The sequence below is a fragment of the Pagrus pagrus genome (genome assembly GCF_965226575.1).
Source record: "Pagrus pagrus genome assembly, chromosome: 12".
In the NCBI taxonomy this organism is placed as follows: domain Eukaryota; kingdom Metazoa; phylum Chordata; class Actinopteri; order Spariformes; family Sparidae; genus Pagrus; species Pagrus pagrus.
In genome coordinates this window covers 9,865,925-9,883,009 of record NC_140196.1, presented here as the reverse complement: position 1 = coordinate 9,883,009, position 17,085 = coordinate 9,865,925, and the positions used below count along the sequence as shown (strand labels likewise).

Here is a 17,085-nt window from a genome sequence, read left to right as displayed (position 1 = left end):
CCACAAGGGAATATTTCACGTAAAGCAACAGCCAGACTCTATTATTATATAATTCATAAACAGGCTATCAGATAACAATAAGCTCTTGGGAGAAGATGGATGAGCATCCTGACAAAGCACTTAATACAACGTGCTATAGATATGGAACAGATGAGTGCACATTCGCTTTGCACTGAATGTGCAGGATGCACAGTAGCCGCAAACAGCTGCCTGCAGCATGCATTAAAGGTTAATGAAGAGATCTAAAGTGCTCACAGGTATGGGGGTGTATCTCTGCAATGGAAGAGGTATTTAGGGACATAAAAACCGCATTAAATTTTTTTAATTTTCTAAAAAATGTTGGCAGAGCGAGGTGAGGATGAAGAAGGACGAAGACATCATATGAAGCCTGATTGGATTAGGGGTGAGTTATAAATGTCAAACAATTGAATATTTATTTTCAGAGTTGAACATTGTGTTTTTAATAAGACAATTACAACTTATATATTTAATGACTAAAAAGTGATAGTCAAACTAGAAAAAAAACAACTGCGTGAGGACCACATGAGAATCTCTCCCCTTTTATTTCGTTTGCACTGGCTGCTGAAACTATGCAGCTTATACGTAAGATGTGCCAAACTTACAACAATGCAACTCAGCTTTACATTTCAAAATTATTATACTATAGTTATTTAAATTAATAAGACTCAACACCAGACCTTAATCAGTCAAAACCTGCCTGATGAAGGCCTAGTAAATGTATCTTTGCAAGTTAGACAATGTTCAGGATTTAGCTTTCAACTACAGATCTACTTGGCCCTCTCCTACGCACATGTCTTATGAAACAGATGTGCAAGGTATTTTTTTTTTTTAATTTTTTTTTTACAAACATATTTTTTTCTGATTATCAATCTATAGCCTGAAGTTTACTTATTTAACATTCCAAGATATTTTTGAAGCTTTCATGGTGGAAGTGGAACAGCAACTGTATTAGCCAACTGTTTCCTTGAAGGCCGTCATAGTTACCACAGTCATAATGGAAAGTGAATGTCACTACACAGTCACCTGATGATGACATAAACATTAGTTACAAGAAAAGATCTTTTTTCCCCTCAATATCCTTGTTGGGTTTCCATTTTCCAAATTTAATCTCCCTTCTAATTTTGTTGGTTCTTTTGATAGTTAGCAGAAGTTAATCGGCCTCTGGTAACAAAACACTGGGGAAGTCACATGTAACCCAACATGTGAGGCAGTGATGGTTATTGCCTAAAATATTTAGGACTTGAGATGCAGTCAGAGTAATGAACACAACAACTTTTTCTACAACTCGGCTGTTTAATGTAGGTCTACTCCATATAGACCTGAGTTTGAGGACAACTCTAGCAAAAAAAACTTCTGTGCCAGTTGCAAGTCATAATAAACAATCTATACTAATAGATGTGTCCATGATATTATGTCGGTGTAGGTATTTTAGATGATGCCCACTCTGCCAATCCAATTAGGCCATTTCCGCAGTAGTGTCAGGAGCGAGTTGAGGACAGAAATGCTGCTCTGTCCTGATTAGGAGGCCTAGATAGAGAGCTCTGATGGAATAGGCAGGCTGCCTGCATCTCATGACTACTGCCTCAACATGAACACCTTAAACTAGAGCAGCTCTGTGAGATCAGACTTAGTGGAGATTATTGTGGGACTGGAGCAAACAGGGTGCAGTTTTAAAAACACATTTAAGACAGAGCTTTTCTGTTTCAAAAGGGTGGTAACGAGAAACTTACCAGTTGCAGAATATCCTCATCTTTTGGCATCACACAAAGTTCAAGAAATTCACCACTGTTGGGGAATGAAAAGAGATTTAAATCAGGGAAAATACACCAACTGGCCAGCATCATCCATACAGATATATATGTAAACTTACCTGTCTTGGATCAGGGCTATGACCTCACAATAGGCTTTCCCGATGATACTCGCTCCATTCACCTTCACAAGTCGATCACCTGAAAGATGTTAAAACAGCAGTAATGACATCAGTAACAGAGAGACAGAGAGAGGCAGAAAAAGACTGCAGGGTGTTTTTCTGAAGACAGGTTCAGTCACCTCACCTGATGTTGATGTTTACAGTTACTGTGCTGATGGTTCTCTGTATCCACTAAGACATAAAATCACTGGGGACTCTACTCAATAAAAGGAGAACTAAAAAAGAGCACTTTCCTGCAACTACATGGCCCCTAATGTTTTGCTTCACAGCAGGAGTACTGTCAGGCCACTGCTGAAAAGTGCACTCCTTGCACTTTTTTCTCTTCTGCTTGCAAAACTCTGAAACATCAGTGCACTAGCTTAGAGGAAGTTTTCTGCTCTGTGTGACATCATTTACAGGATCACGCCTGGGATGGTGTCATATCATGACTACTGAGTACTTACAACATCCCAGAAAATCTCTTATAGATTTTGGTTAAAGAAGGACCGCAAAGTTTGAAAATTTATATTACCTGTACAAAGCCCAGCTCCGTGAGCAGGGCCACCTTCCTTCACTTGCTTCACGAAAATGGTGTCCATTGGTTCTAGCCTATTCCTTTGTCTCCCTGAAAGAAACAGGTCAGTATACATTATACAACAAGTATACAAAGAAGCATATAAAATCAGCTTGTTTTACCTGAAGTTTTTTTTCCTACAAATAAAGCAAGGATATAAAGAACACAAATAACAACTTCATATCTAATACAAGAAGCGCTATACTGAAGGTTCATTTACAACCGCTCACTTGCACCAAGGCTGAACCTGAAATGTGAAAAACAACACCTTCAAACCCTACGAATGAGCACCAGACTGAGCAGTAAATTGTTCCATGACATTTAGGTGAGAAGAGAGAACGGCTGTGCTTCAGAATGAGATAGAAACTGGGAGGTTTGTCACAAGGTTTGGAGGCATGTGAATCAACATTATGACAGCAGAACACACTGTGGTTTGGCCAGTGCGTGCCCACATTATACCGGCTTTGAATAGATGTGATCATTAATAGGTTCAGAGAAAAGAAAGATCTCAATAGGGGGAAATGATGTGGTTTTAGGGAGGTGGATAAAAGCGGCTAAAGAGAGGAAACCTGTTTGCTCATGCTGCTCCTGTCTCCTAGCAGCTGCATGGCTGCAGAAAAAAAGAAGGAAAGAAAAGAAAGAGGGAGGGGGTGAGAGAAAGAGACTGAGAAAAGGTAGAGTGACAGTGTGCTCAGCTGCACAACTCCCACTCTTTCCTTATAAACTGAGAAATAGCTCTGGGCACAGCCAAAGAGTGGCTAAAATCCTTCCCCAGTAGTTAACATTCTGGTAGTGAGTCAGTGCACGATGGCTCACAAACTACAGCGGTCGGGAAGGCCAGCATGACAACAGGCGTGAGAGTTTTAAAAACAAATGTAGTAACAAAAGTTGTTTAAAATTGAGTTTAATTGACAAAAGAGTTGAAGCATTATTAGTGTCAACTGAAACACAAATGAATAGGAAGCCAGACTTTTGGCGCTGTGAAAACACAATATCACCAGCTGTTTTTGAATGTTGTGTTTTAGGCACTGGAGGGGGAAACAAGCAAACAGGTGGCTTAATACTACTCTGTGGTTAATTAAGCAATAATAATGAAAAAATGATGTGTCAACCTTTGAAATCCTCACAAAGACAGACGGACTCCATTTTTCCCTCTTCCACACACGAGATTACTCATGCAGAATCACATCCTGGGGACTCACATTATGTAATACTGCAACAGGAGTCCCATATAACTACAGCAAAAAGACATGCTCCCTCTGGTGGCATACAGTAGAGCTGCATCACCATCACCATCTCCACAATGGAGCTTTTCATATATGAGCCACCTCGAGCATTTAAATGTATAATTGCAGGCAGCACCTCAGTTTTTGCCTTTGTTAGCTTACATAACTTTAGATAATACAACTGTACAATGTGTACAATGGCGCTTTCTTCTTACAGCACTCTAAAAGCAGTCAGACTAGATTTATCTTTGCTCTACAAGACTGCCCTAGGCAATAAAAATGCATTCTTTATGGTCTGCAGCACCACCCAACATTAAATATCATACATAAACTTATCACCTAACTAGTGTTGTTGACACCTTACCATTTTTTTAAAAAAACACTCAACATTTTTGGGAATGTTTTGTGTTTGCTAAATTACCCAAAGTTCAAAGATCAACATTGTTTTCATCTGTCTGTGTTCAGGACAGAGACACAAAAAATGTTTCTTTAAATCCAGAGAAACCCCTGTGCAGGCAAATTAAAACATTGCCAGGTTTCATTTGCACTATTTTAATCACTTGGCAAACACAGGGAGATTAAGCCTGGTAAAGAACATGATATGCCTGAAGTGACTACAGTTGGCTCATGTTTGTCCTCGTTCACCGTAAAGCCTATAAAGACCATTTTAAAAAAAAAGTACTGCAGCCTGATTTGTGAGTAAAAAAATCATCTTAAAGCCTTCATTAAATTACCTCGTTTAAAATTCAACACCAACTTCGACGCCTGAGCACTTAGAGCAACGACAGGTTACGAGTCAGCTGTAATTGAGGTAAAAGACAGCCTTTCTCCATGTGAAGGAGTGAAGAGTTGACAAGAAAACATTAGATCACAAGTGCACCCAAACTTGACCCCAGCGTTGTGACAGAGGAGCTTTGTATTGGGAAGCAGCAGACTCTAATACAATAAGAGAATTGATGGCGTTGCTGCACTGTGGAGGAATGAGAGTGTAAAACTCATAACTCTGATGCAATACTTGTATTCATAAATCCATGTTTTGACACATATTGCCCTCTTCAGTATAAAACCACAATTCATCTGAATGATCAGTCGTGTCCAAGGGCTATCATCACAATGACGTCATTAATCTATTCAGGAAGCAACAGTCAAAGGAGGAGATGATCCCATGGCTTAGAGACTGTTGTAAAATACAGAGCAGTTCCAAGTTGTTGTTTGGTAGATACAAGATTTTTTCCAATACTGAACATAATAAGAATGTTTTGCCCATGAACAACCCATTTCAACTTTCCACACCCTGCTATAAATGTTCCTACAATTCTTAAATGTCACATGGACATGTGTAGCATGTGTAGTATGTGTGTTGTTATTAACTTTCTGAGCTGATGATACAGCTTTTGTAAAATTATTAGACCCACTCTCAGAAAAAGGACTTATTAGTTACCCTTGATATACTAGTAATTAGTATTAGTATATTAATATAAAGAAGACATTGCATTAGATGAATTAGCGATATGTCAGCGGGCTCACTCCTCATTTCTTTTGATTGCTGCTTATTGCCAGCCAGCATCTCTATTTCTTTGGTGTGATACTGTGAACAGACTAGCCCAGTCTGGACTTAAATTCATCTCAGGTCGTCTTTTTTTCTTCCTTCCTCAATTCTGGCTTCCTGCCTACCAGCCCTGTGTCCAGCATTACGCAACTGCCAGGATTCTTTAATATTCTCTGGCTTACTCAGACCGAAACAGCAAAGCTCCAACCTAAAAAGTCTAGGTCTTCTACAGTGTTTTAGTTTTGTGTTGGAATATAAACCATTACTGCTTTAACTGGAGCTGGCTCTCCTGTAGTCTATCATAAAGTTTTAGTCTGGATGATAAGCAAGCTCTGTGTTCAAGCTCCAGCACTTCCCTGTTGTTACAGAAATCACAAAGGAGGTCACATAAACAAAAACTCAAATTTGGAACTGGGACACCACATAACACCATTTCATCATGTGGTTATGGAGAGATGTTGCAGAAACAAATCATTTTTACAGCAGTCTCTATGTTGTGATTTTCAACAGCCTGCCTGTGTCTTGCTGGTGCATGCGTGTGTGGCCATCTACTCGACACGCTGCGCACATACATCATACACAGTCCATTCAGGATTTTAATTGGATGAGAGCTACAATTATCATTAGCACTGGACAGCGAACAAATTCAAGCATGCGTCGGCGAGTGTGTGCAGATGGCCATGTGACTCTGATGTCTGCTTTCTAACAAGGGATATATTTCATGTCGTAGTACACAACAAGCCAACGTGCTCCATTGAACCATACAGTTAATCAACGGGGTCGCTTGGTGACAAAGCGTTTTTGGTTATTATTTTACTGCTTAGTGTATCTGACTTTAAAAAGACTGCTTTACAGTCATATGACTTTAATATCTGAGCTGCTTGTCTTGTGAGTCATTGGTTATACATGCCTTTACCTGTTAGAGTTGCCATATTTCATTACTGATGATTTTCATTTATCAATTTTCATAGGAAAATATCTTCTCAGAAGCACCAATAATCCTGCATTGTGTTACATGTCAATACATATTGTGCAATTCGGTAAAAGATACTGTGATCTTGACAGTATCACTTCTTCGCCATTTCACAACTGTACATGACTGAGGAAAGTTGGAACAGATTCATGGGGTTTCCCAATGTGTAATGAAAACAAGGTATTACTTGTGCAAATAATAATTCACTTCCTCAACATGTGCAAAAGGAATTACAGTGTTGCTTTCCTGTACAATTTTCCTCCCCAAGAAAAATAAATGTCTGATAGAATTACCAACATCCACCTGGACGAATTCCAGTTACAGCAACCTCTGCGTGGTGAACAAATGGCAACAGACTAAACAATGTGTTAAGCCCACAAACAAGCAACTGGGATATCAACTCACAGTCAAAAGAGAAGGAAAGAAATCCTATCACAAAATCTAAATAAAATATACTCTACTTAGGAAAGCCTAATTAAGTAAAGTGAATCTTTTTCCATCTTTCATGAGAAATTTCATGCAAGATTTCACAGTTTAAAGCTTCCCTTCTTGGCAACCACACAGACAGAAACAATTTCAGACTTACAAAGTCTTGCTGGACAAAATTCAAATTGTGATGCATTATTATAAAGCAGTGCACACACACACACACAAACACTGATAATGACCTATATGTTTGGATCAGTTGGGGGGCAGGAAAACAACTATATAACTTAAGTAAAAAATGATGAGCTCTGTGTTCAGCAAAAGCAGAGTCATGATAAATGCAGCTGTCATTTCTATAAAAACATCAAACTTCAATGATACGTATACCCATTATTAAGCTTAGGCTATCACCAACATAAACCTTGGATAACTACAATTGTAACTTGAATTGATGGATAATAGAGGAGGTGCTGCAAAGAATTAGAAAGTATTGTCTACTTTCCTATGAAGTACGGAATAATATCTGAGTCATTACCCAACCTAACTAGTCACACACTAATGGTTCTTAGTTGAATTGATGGGTACTAGTGGATGTTTTTCTTAGTGTTTCAGCTTTTATACCTTTATACCCTTTTATTACCTACTTATTATTAGTGGTCATTACCGTATAATATGATATTATTTACCATATTTACAGGGTACATACTTTCACATTAACTGGCTGTAAAAGGAAGGCATACCTGACTGGAAAACCTTTAAAAATGACCACATTTTGTCACCTTTTAATAACTTTTTTGTGTTCTTGTGAAAAATGACAAAAGGAGTAAGAACCAAAACATTTTTTTTTAATACTGGGCATGCCAAAATGGTGACCGAATCAACATTAACTTCTGCCAGAGGTTTGTCCCTTATGAAACAGGGAAAAACAGAACTGTATGAGAATAACATGGGGAAAGAGGGTCAAACACACGCAACCCAGTAAAATTGAGGCCATCTCTTTCTGACAGCCTTTCTATGGTGGGGGAGAAAAGCAGCAAGAACAACAAAGTGAAACAATATGAAGAGGTGGGTCGGTGCAGGACAGAAACAGGTGGTGCTGACCAAACCTTTCATGCCTCCACAAAGGTCAGTGACACACAGGAGTTACATTGTTCTCATCGCATAAGGAAGCAAAGAGAGTCAAAGAGTGGATGGATTAAGAGTCATTAGAAGTCAGAGGCACTGCTCTGACTCAGCAGTGCTGAAGGGCATGCATGACGAGGAACAGTTGAGTGTTTCTGCTTACCTCTGCGGCCATGATCTTCCTCCTGTAAAAACAGAAATACTCAAGTGACTTTGGTGCTCATGGTAATAGAATTTAGGTTATCAGGCTTTTTGTTGACTCAGTGTAATCTTACATGATGCGTAAATAATACCCAAGAGTATGAATCTCATGAAAGCGTCTGACAAGTTTAATATCAAAAGTCTGAAATTTACCGGGAAGCAGTGCATGGTCGACTCCGGTGGATACACGATGAAGTGGCGCAGGGTGAAGCCGAAACCTTGGGAAGTTCGACGCAAAAGCACAGTTTTAGGTCTCGGCCATGAGAACTCCTCTTCTGTTTGGTATTGCGCTGCAGGAGAATCAGGCAAGCTTCTCCACTCTGGAGATTCATTCTACACAAAGACAAAAGAGGAGAAAAGAACTGAAATTAAGAAGTTGTACTTTCACTTTAACACTGACAGTAAATCTGAAAAAAATGTAATGAAGAATTTTGTGAAATCTTGAAATTGAAAGTGTAAATACTGGAAAACACCAGTTCTAAAATCCAAAAAACAATGTAACTAAAACTATAGCACAAATAAAGCCCCATATCATTCATAACAGGTGAACATGGTTTAGAGGAGAATGGGAGAAATGTCCCTAGCTGAACAGTGTTTACAGTCAGGTCATGATACTCTATTTTCACAGCTGGAGAGTAGAGCATGTCAAGCTTCAGGGCTTCAGACACCCACCCCTGTGTTTACTGGCTATTTATAGCCTCACACCTTTGTGGTATCGTGTGTGCGGCAACACCCCCCTTTACTCTGAACTCCCTGTATCATATTCCCTGCTCCAGTACAACTTTCAGGAACACCTCTGTTCAAACAATCTTGTATTTCCACAGTGAAAAAGTATTTTTCCTCACCCTGTCTCAAACAAACCCTCCCCCTCCCCCCTGAAGCATAGACTGTTCCCCACAATGTGAGGAATTTGATGAGCTTGCATTTGCGCTATCTCTGCCTGGGCAGATATGTTGAGTTAAATGTCAGAAAATCAGCGTGAATTACCTGCCTGTTAACGTAAACAGAGATAAACCACCATAAACAAAGAATTTCGCAAGAGGTTTTTCTACTACATGCAGTTACACAACAAAAAATCCTGAAAAACTGAGAAAAGAGGAATAAATAAATCTGAACAGCTCTCCCACTCGATCCAGCTGTTGCAGGGAGTAGCAAATGAGCCAAAACCACATTTAAACAAACAAACATGAACAGTTTGCTCACACCAACTTAAAACCACCATCTCATTCAACTGCTCTGAATATGTCGCAGGATGAACAACCTGACACTCACAGGTTCATGAGAAATACATTGTGTGCCTGGAGGTCTGTACCAAGTTAAAGCATGTTACTCTCTGCAGAAAGTTTCAATGCTTCTCAGCAAACGGCAACATGATCTTTAACCATATATTCCAGAAAGAGGCAGTAAAACAAACTACTTGAATGAAAATATATTTTCAGTAACAAGCACAGCTTTCAAATAGATATATAGAGTAAAAACGTACATATTGTAGAGCGCATGGACCCACTGCACTGCTGTGACTGGCTGGGAAATGGAGCTGCAGGTGCAGCTGACACCCATTTAAGTTTGATGAAACTCGCAAAACAGGTTTTACTGTGCATAACTAAGCTTTGGCTTTTCTGTGATACTGGCACTCTCATGCTGCAGCCTGTGTCTGTACCAGCTCTGGGTGCTTTAATGCAGCTAGAAAACACTCAAATCCAGACCCGGAGACGTGCTTTTGGTGATATGACAATAGATCCACTGGATGTTTGAAATGCCTGCATAGCTTCCCTCATGTCTCCGGGTCAAGCCAATCCCAGTCTACTGGAACTGATTTAGCAGCCAGTGCAACGGGGCAATTTCCAACCCTCTGATCTTTAGATCTGGACGACAGCAGGGGGGTGTGGGTCTCCTGACAGACGCATGCCAAGCAGTGTTATCATTGCATAGTTAATACTGCTGCGACATTCCAGGTCAATAAATTCCAGACCAACATTTCCCTCCCCATCTTCCTTTCCACTGATGTAATAAAAATCTTTTAAAATCGTGCCATTAAAGGATGGAGAACACAGCAAGGCCCTGGTGTAGATTAATAATGCTTTCAAATAACTGTGACAGAAGGTCAAAAAGGGAATCAACACAGAGAAAATTATGAGATTACTTACAGAAAATGGTCTAAAAGCACATGAAAGGAACACCCAAATCAAAATACGCACCTGTCCTCTCCTGCCCACAAATGAATGGCTCTCAGCCATTTATGAATCACCAGAATGCTAGACTGATATTTACACTGGGTGAGGCAGCTGGGAGAGAGTTTTCAGAAAGCATTTAATCTTCTGCTGGAAAGCGCCTAGATTCAAGCAGTGACCAGTCCTGTGTCTCAGAGTGGGAACAGTAATTTCAACCACCAGATCCCAGTTATTCTGGTGATATTCTAGGTTTTTTTGGTCAACAAATCACACAGGAAACTGCCTGTGTAGCAAAAGCCTGATATACTGTAGATCATTCCTCTATTCCATAAACGTCTGTTGATGTCCAAAAACCATTAAAAACACATTAATAAACCAGTGCAAGGATGTGCTCTGGTTGATATGTTTCTTCATCATTCTTTATTGAGTCAATCCACTTACATCATCCTGCTGCCATAAATATATTTACTAGTACACCAAATGTGAATTAATCTGCAGCTGAAAATAGTTCCCATCAAATGCACTATTCGAATGACATGCTACAAAACTACAGTGCCCAGATGTTTTAGGACATTGCTGAGCCCTTTTTTTAAAATTGAAAGTATATTTGCATTAGACAAGCAGGAAAGTTGAAGAGACTTAAGGCCCAGACAACTAGCTGAGGTGAAGGCCTAGAGTTGCGTCACCTCACGTCACCTGTGTCTCAGCCAAAAAGCTGCACTTGAACAAACCACAAAATCTTCAGCTGACAGCCAACTACCTTGTACGTTCTGCACCTGCATGAGTGGAAATGATTCTCCATGTCACCAGTTGGAGAAGCTGCCAACAAAGGCTGACTAGTGCAAATGCTGCGGGACACACAGCAAAAACTAGGGCCACAGACGCTCAGCGGCGGCCCCGAGATTGCCCAACAGTGGGCCTGGTGTCAAGGCCCTAAGACTATTGATTTGGCCTTATGGGGATCTTTCTAGCTTTATTCTGTATACACATCTCTAAATAACAAACACATAATGGCATGAGTACAACTACAGTGCCAGTTTTTTTATTAGATTTCTGCCCTTCTATATGGACGGCTACCATACAAATGCATGGACAATTTTTTGAAAAATCTTATTAGATGCATTTTGCCATGAGCAATGAATACAAATCCAGACCCACTGAGATTGAAGCTGTTCAAATTCTATTCTTGTTCAACAAATCGTGCACTGTTTGTATCATATTAAGTGACATGGTAGTACATGTGGTCATTTTCAGAGAGATTATAAGGTGACTACATCTGTGGTTCCCTCACCACAGAGATTAGAGGGCAGACAAAACCAATAACTCCTACCAACATCAGACATTTTAGGGGAAACACTGTGCGTGCACAGCTGTTTACACACCACAAATGTTGATGTCTAGAGGCCATGTGCACACTGAAAAAGAAACTGGAATTTCCACCATTTTCAACAAGTATTATAAAAACCACACCGCATGGACTGTATGTTTAAAAAACCTCTGCTGACATCACCAAATGACACATTACAAGCACTGCATGACATCAGCTCTCAAACATCGGTACATAGCCTTAAAATGTGAAGAAACCTAGTTCTCTGTGGGCTGCTACATTCTACACCACATCCCATCCAAACCAAGCACTTAACTGTGAAAAGCCTAAGATAATGATACAGAGGGCCACTGGTGAGCCCTGGGCGTTCCAGCCTTTTAGTGTAAGACAAGGTTAGGGGCATCATTACTCGGCCTATGTATGGTCGTGGTGTGTTTTGTGCGAGCCGCACTTCTAGTTGTAACATACAGATGGGACAGAGAATTGTCATGTGGTGGCTGTTCATGAAGGGTGTCTTTCCAAAATGCTTTTTCATTAACATTCTTTGAGCATCATTGTCCAAAAACAGAAAGATGACTTAAACTTCCCTGGTGGCTCCATGAGGGGGGGAACATGACTTGTATTTTACCAGTTGTAGAGTTGGGCGAGATCTAGTTTCATTCAAAATCTAAAATGTATGTTCATAGTTCAGAGATTCAGAGACTACTACTTGCTCTAATACTTGCCTTTAACCACATTTCTGATTACTTTTGAGAAAGTACAAATAGGCATCCCTACAATGTTGTTGGAATACAGATAATCGAGATTTCAAATTTTCAAGATATAAATATTGTGTATCAGAACATAGCCTACAAGTATATAGTTATTTTTTAAAGGCCATATCACCCAGCCCTATTTGTGATCCTTTACAATATGTCAGCCAAACACTGATTCAACGCTATGACCATTTCTTTTTCTGGACAAAGAAACTGACCATCCAAAAAGGGGCTGTCATAGTCAAATACTGAAAGTAAAACTGTGTTTCAGCACATAAACAGATAATCTAACAACTGCAGGAAATGGTAACACTGGATGAATTAGAGATATGCATCATCCTCGTATAAGTCTAAATGCAGAATAAAAATGAATTAAAAAATAAACATAAACAGGCCAGCAACTATGCCTTCTCAGTGAGAAATAGTGCTGTAGTGACAAGACACCTGTCTGCAATATTCAGCCACAACACTGGACTGTTTAAACATCCCCACTCTCATCTGTGGGATTAAATTACTGATGCCTTTGGTTTCCTGAGGAGAGCGATTTGAGAAACACAGCTGTTTATTTATTTTCCTCACAAAGCTCTACCAAAGCTGTGCATTGAGCACCTGGATTGGAAGGATGGATTTAAGATGACATAGCCGTTTTTACTGCACAGAATCTGTGCACCGAGGAAAAATAGAGTCACATCGCCTATCTCTTATGTTTTCCCTTGAGACATTGCAGACAAAACCATAAGGCCACAGGAAGTAACAGACTTCTTCTATCCAATTGACTGTCAATTTTCCCTTCCGATTGCCATCAGTAAGCCATATGATGCCTGCACAGGGGGTTCTGTGAAAGGCAGCCAGCCTAAATGAGATAAACGCTGAGCTTTAATGAGGCCAATAATGGGGGGACGGGGGGGTCTGTTTGTCAATAGCCCCGTACAGGGCTAAGTATGGATCATGCTTCATCATCCAAAACAGTAATTCATCTTACTCTCATTTCACAGCAAGCTGATTGCATTCATGAAAAAAAGCTACCAGTCGACACATTATATGGAAAACACGAATAAATCATATGATGTAGTTTGATACAATAAAAGGCTCTAATAGAAAATCCTGCTACAGATATATCACACAACAAATCTCTGGACTGAAAACTCAATAATTGACCAGAGAAAACAAGAAGAGGAAGGAGACTTTCAGCAAACCCTGTCTGCCATTTGGATTCAGCTGCAATGTTTGAATACCATGCACTATTCAGCTGATAAAGCAGACAAACACTCCAGTGTAGAGGGAGAAAACAAACCACAAGGCACAGACAAAATCTTAGATTTTAAAAAAATGTAATTACATATTATTATATTATTATTACTATACAAGCTAACGGACAGGTCATCATATTAACATAGAAAAATAGACATCTTATAAACATGACTGAATACAATTTTCTGTGATACAGCACAGTAAAATTGTTATTTTAAAAGGGTTTAAATCCACCTTGAATTCAATTTTAAGATCTCAACTCCTGTTCATTGAAAACTACTTTTTTGCTGAAGTTCGCTTTGTGTTTCACTACATCTTAGACAGTAACCAATCCTCCTCCTGCAAGAGCAACAGCTCCATGCTTTCTCTGAATAAAAACAAAGGCACACCCATCTATCATCAAGATCTCTGATGACTGAACTCTGTTAGCTGAGGCAACCTTAAGCTGTTTTTAGGGCTTTTTTTTTTTTTTTTTTTTGCAAAAAGTGAATAAAAAAATCATCCAGTTAACAAACTTCTGAAGTCATTAATTCCACAGTGTCATCATTTCCAGAAAATCCCAGGACCAAAACCTCCAGGGGGGTTTCCGGCTCAAAATTAGCACATGAATTGGTTTGTGTGGTAGCCTTATTAGAGGGGCTGCTAAAAGAAGGATTTCCACTGACTGCACTGCGCTGTGCTGAGGTTTTTCCCTCACACCGTACTATCCTTTACAAAAAGAAAACACTTTAAGATAGAACATTTTTCATAATGAATACTAACACGGCATACTGCCTTGAGTACTTTCAGGGAACATGAACACAGTTTCTGCATCAGAATTGTTAGGTGCTATTACATTCATTCATTAAACCTATTTAGAAATTATGAGGCTGTATCCAGATTGTCATAAATGCAAATGTAAGCACATCATCTCAGTTTGTTTTGTTTGTTTGGCTGTGACAGAGGATTCAACACAAGCCGTCTCTTCAGCATGGCTTCTGAATGACATCTAGCTGTGTTTAATACTAAAAATCCACTTTCAGGGCTCTAGAAAAACTCAAAAATATAAACAAATTAAAAACAAACCCAATAAAACTGAGTCTATTACTTGCTAAGTGACTTAATATCTTCTTGAGTACCAAGATATGCTTTGCTCTCCTCAATGGTCTAAAATCAAATTTAGTTTAGTACATGGAGTCTACTAGAAGTAACAACATAAGGAGCTTTCAATCCCTGATAAACAGACTATTCACAGAAAAGCAGGGAGGCTTAAGTGGAGAGCTGAATATTAGATTAAAGGCAATCGAGAAAATGAAAGAAAACTATGGATTCTATAAATAGGTGCCCTTCCATTTCAAAGAGTACGGGCTGGCTACCTAGTTTACCATTGAAGGTCCTCATTCAGGAGACAAGCTTTCAGAGGAGCAGATGGTGTCCTGTCTGGTTTAACAGGGGTCACAGCTTAAAATCTGAAAGACGGGGTCTTGAATTATCTGCTTCAATGCCATTGTCTCCTCCCACTTCCTCCAGCGATGACTTTGATAAAAATTTCTAATATAATTAAGAACAGATCTGCGACTGAAACCTGTAATCGACGATGATCCACCCAAGTAAAAAATGGGAAGGCATAGACAAACTTCTGGCATATATCTGACAGCTATGATTACCAAAAGACGCAAAATAATGAGGCACTGGTGAGATAAAGAGCAGAACAATCCAACAGGAGTTGTTACAAGCACAGACAGCTGGGCCAAAGTGTCAAACACATTACTACCCCCACACCAAGACCAAACTTTGAAGACACAGAGACCAGAGAGTCAGTTGCCCCCAAAAATCACTTTCATGACCACCATTTGAAAAAAATGTCATTCATCATTTGACAAATTATATACAAAGTCTGGGGTTGGAGTTGTTGTGTTTACCTCACAGAAAGAAGATCTCGCTTGTTGTCTCTCATCATCTTCACAAGAATGAACCCAACGTGATGCCATCATTCAAATAAACTTAAAATCCAGTTATCCGTGAACGGCCACATCGAAAAGGTAGCTCCAGCAGGATGCAAGAAAATATGTTCCACTTTGTCCGATTTACACCTCCATTCTTGCTTGATTCATTAATCCACCTGTTATAAAAATAAAAAAGAGAAAAGAAAAGAAGGAAAGAGATAGATGTGTTATTGCTGCATTTTGTTTTGTTAAAGTACAGACATGTCTTAAAATGAACTGCTCAGATAGGGTATCTCAAACAGTTAAAAACAAACATGAATCAATACCTCTGTTGTTCAGGCACCTAATAGTAGACCATCCGTGCTTAATGTTGGACAATCAACATTATGCAACAGGTCCTAACATAAAGATATTTTCTACCAGATGCTTGTGTGTCTCTTGTCTGACTTAAAGCCTTACACCGAGCCTGGCTTGGATTGATCACATCTACAACTTGATGAAATGTGAGCACAACTTCGTAGTAACTGGTTCAAAAGTACTCTAAACTAAATGTACACTTCATCGAGTATCACCTGAAGTTTCGTGGACATGCTTGAGACACATCGTCGCGGCATTATTCACACAACAAGAATACCAGCTTGTTGTCATCGGCATGAAGCACAACAACGTGGAGAGTCAACACTGCATAATGAATGACCAGCAACAAGTGGACTACGGACGACATAAAGGTCCGTCACATTTAAAATTAAGTTACAACACACCTACACAACCGAGAATATAAGTTGAAACACAAGTCACTTAAAGTCTTTATAATGTTTTCGATAGGACAGACCCACTTGAACGTGTGATTTAAAGATGGTGAATTTGAATTTCTCTTGTTTGAGATCGATGGTCAACTCGAGCAGAGCGTGTCGAGCTGTTGTTCTCAAGCGACCAACAAAAGGAGCTTTTGCTTTGTTGTTTTTAAATAAAATACCACCACAAAAAAGGTTAAAAGGACGGCATGAGCTGCCGTGGTCACTTTCTGCGTTACATACTAGGCGAGCGCTGCCTGTAAAAGCTCGTAAAAGTAGGCAAAAGCAACAGCCAACTGCGGCAACAGGCTGCTAACGCTGCGGTTAGCATCCATGCTAACGGCTGGAGTTAAAACAAAGTTACCTGTGTAGTTGTGAGGAGTCATTACAGGCGGGCAGCGGCGGCGGCGGTTGTCCGTAAAAGCGAGTAGATGAAGTAAAATCATAGCGTGGGAGCACCAAGACGGTCAGGCGTTGTCATAATTTAATATACTTTGAGTACAAGCGTCTTCCCGGTGATTATTCCAACCCCACTCAGGGGAGGCGCATGGTGTAGTTTTGTAGCTGGAATTTTTTTTTTTTTTTCGCTTCCAGCGTCCCCGACTCTCTGGGAGTCCACCTTCGGTCAACAGGACACTGTCGGCCAATCACAAGCGGCGTTGTATCCGAGCGAGCCAATCAGGCGCGAGTTTACAAAAAAAAATAGTCGCCGCTCGCTGCACTGCACTGCTGAAAAGGTGGTGCGTTTTCCAACCGTTTCAACGGAGTTCAGCGACGCGGAGGAAGCGCGGAGCGAGTTTCGGGATGACAGAGGAGAAAAACATACTCAACATGTCACATTTCAGGGGTTTTACAGTCTTA

The 17,085-nt window shown here is 39.9% G+C and overlaps 1 protein-coding gene across 1 annotated transcript in view; it reads right to left on the bottom strand.

Moving 5' to 3' along the window:
• The window catches only part of arhgap21b (Rho GTPase activating protein 21b), a 36,229-nt gene extending 19,450 nt beyond the window's left edge, over positions 1-16,779 (bottom strand). Inside the window, exons 1-7 of the mRNA XM_084369757.1 lie at positions 16,589-16,779; positions 15,407-15,606; positions 8,155-8,334; positions 7,964-7,985; positions 2,463-2,555; positions 1,892-1,970; positions 1,752-1,806 (exon numbers count right to left, since the gene is read on the bottom strand). Coding sequence (XP_084225883.1) covers positions 1,752-1,806; positions 1,892-1,970; positions 2,463-2,555; positions 7,964-7,985; positions 8,155-8,334; positions 15,407-15,478 — 501 coding nt within the window. The 5' untranslated portion in view covers positions 15,479-15,606; positions 16,589-16,779. The remainder of the gene's footprint in view (positions 1-1,751; positions 1,807-1,891; positions 1,971-2,462; positions 2,556-7,963; positions 7,986-8,154; positions 8,335-15,406; positions 15,607-16,588) is intronic.
• Between the last annotated feature and the right edge of the window lie 306 nt (positions 16,780-17,085).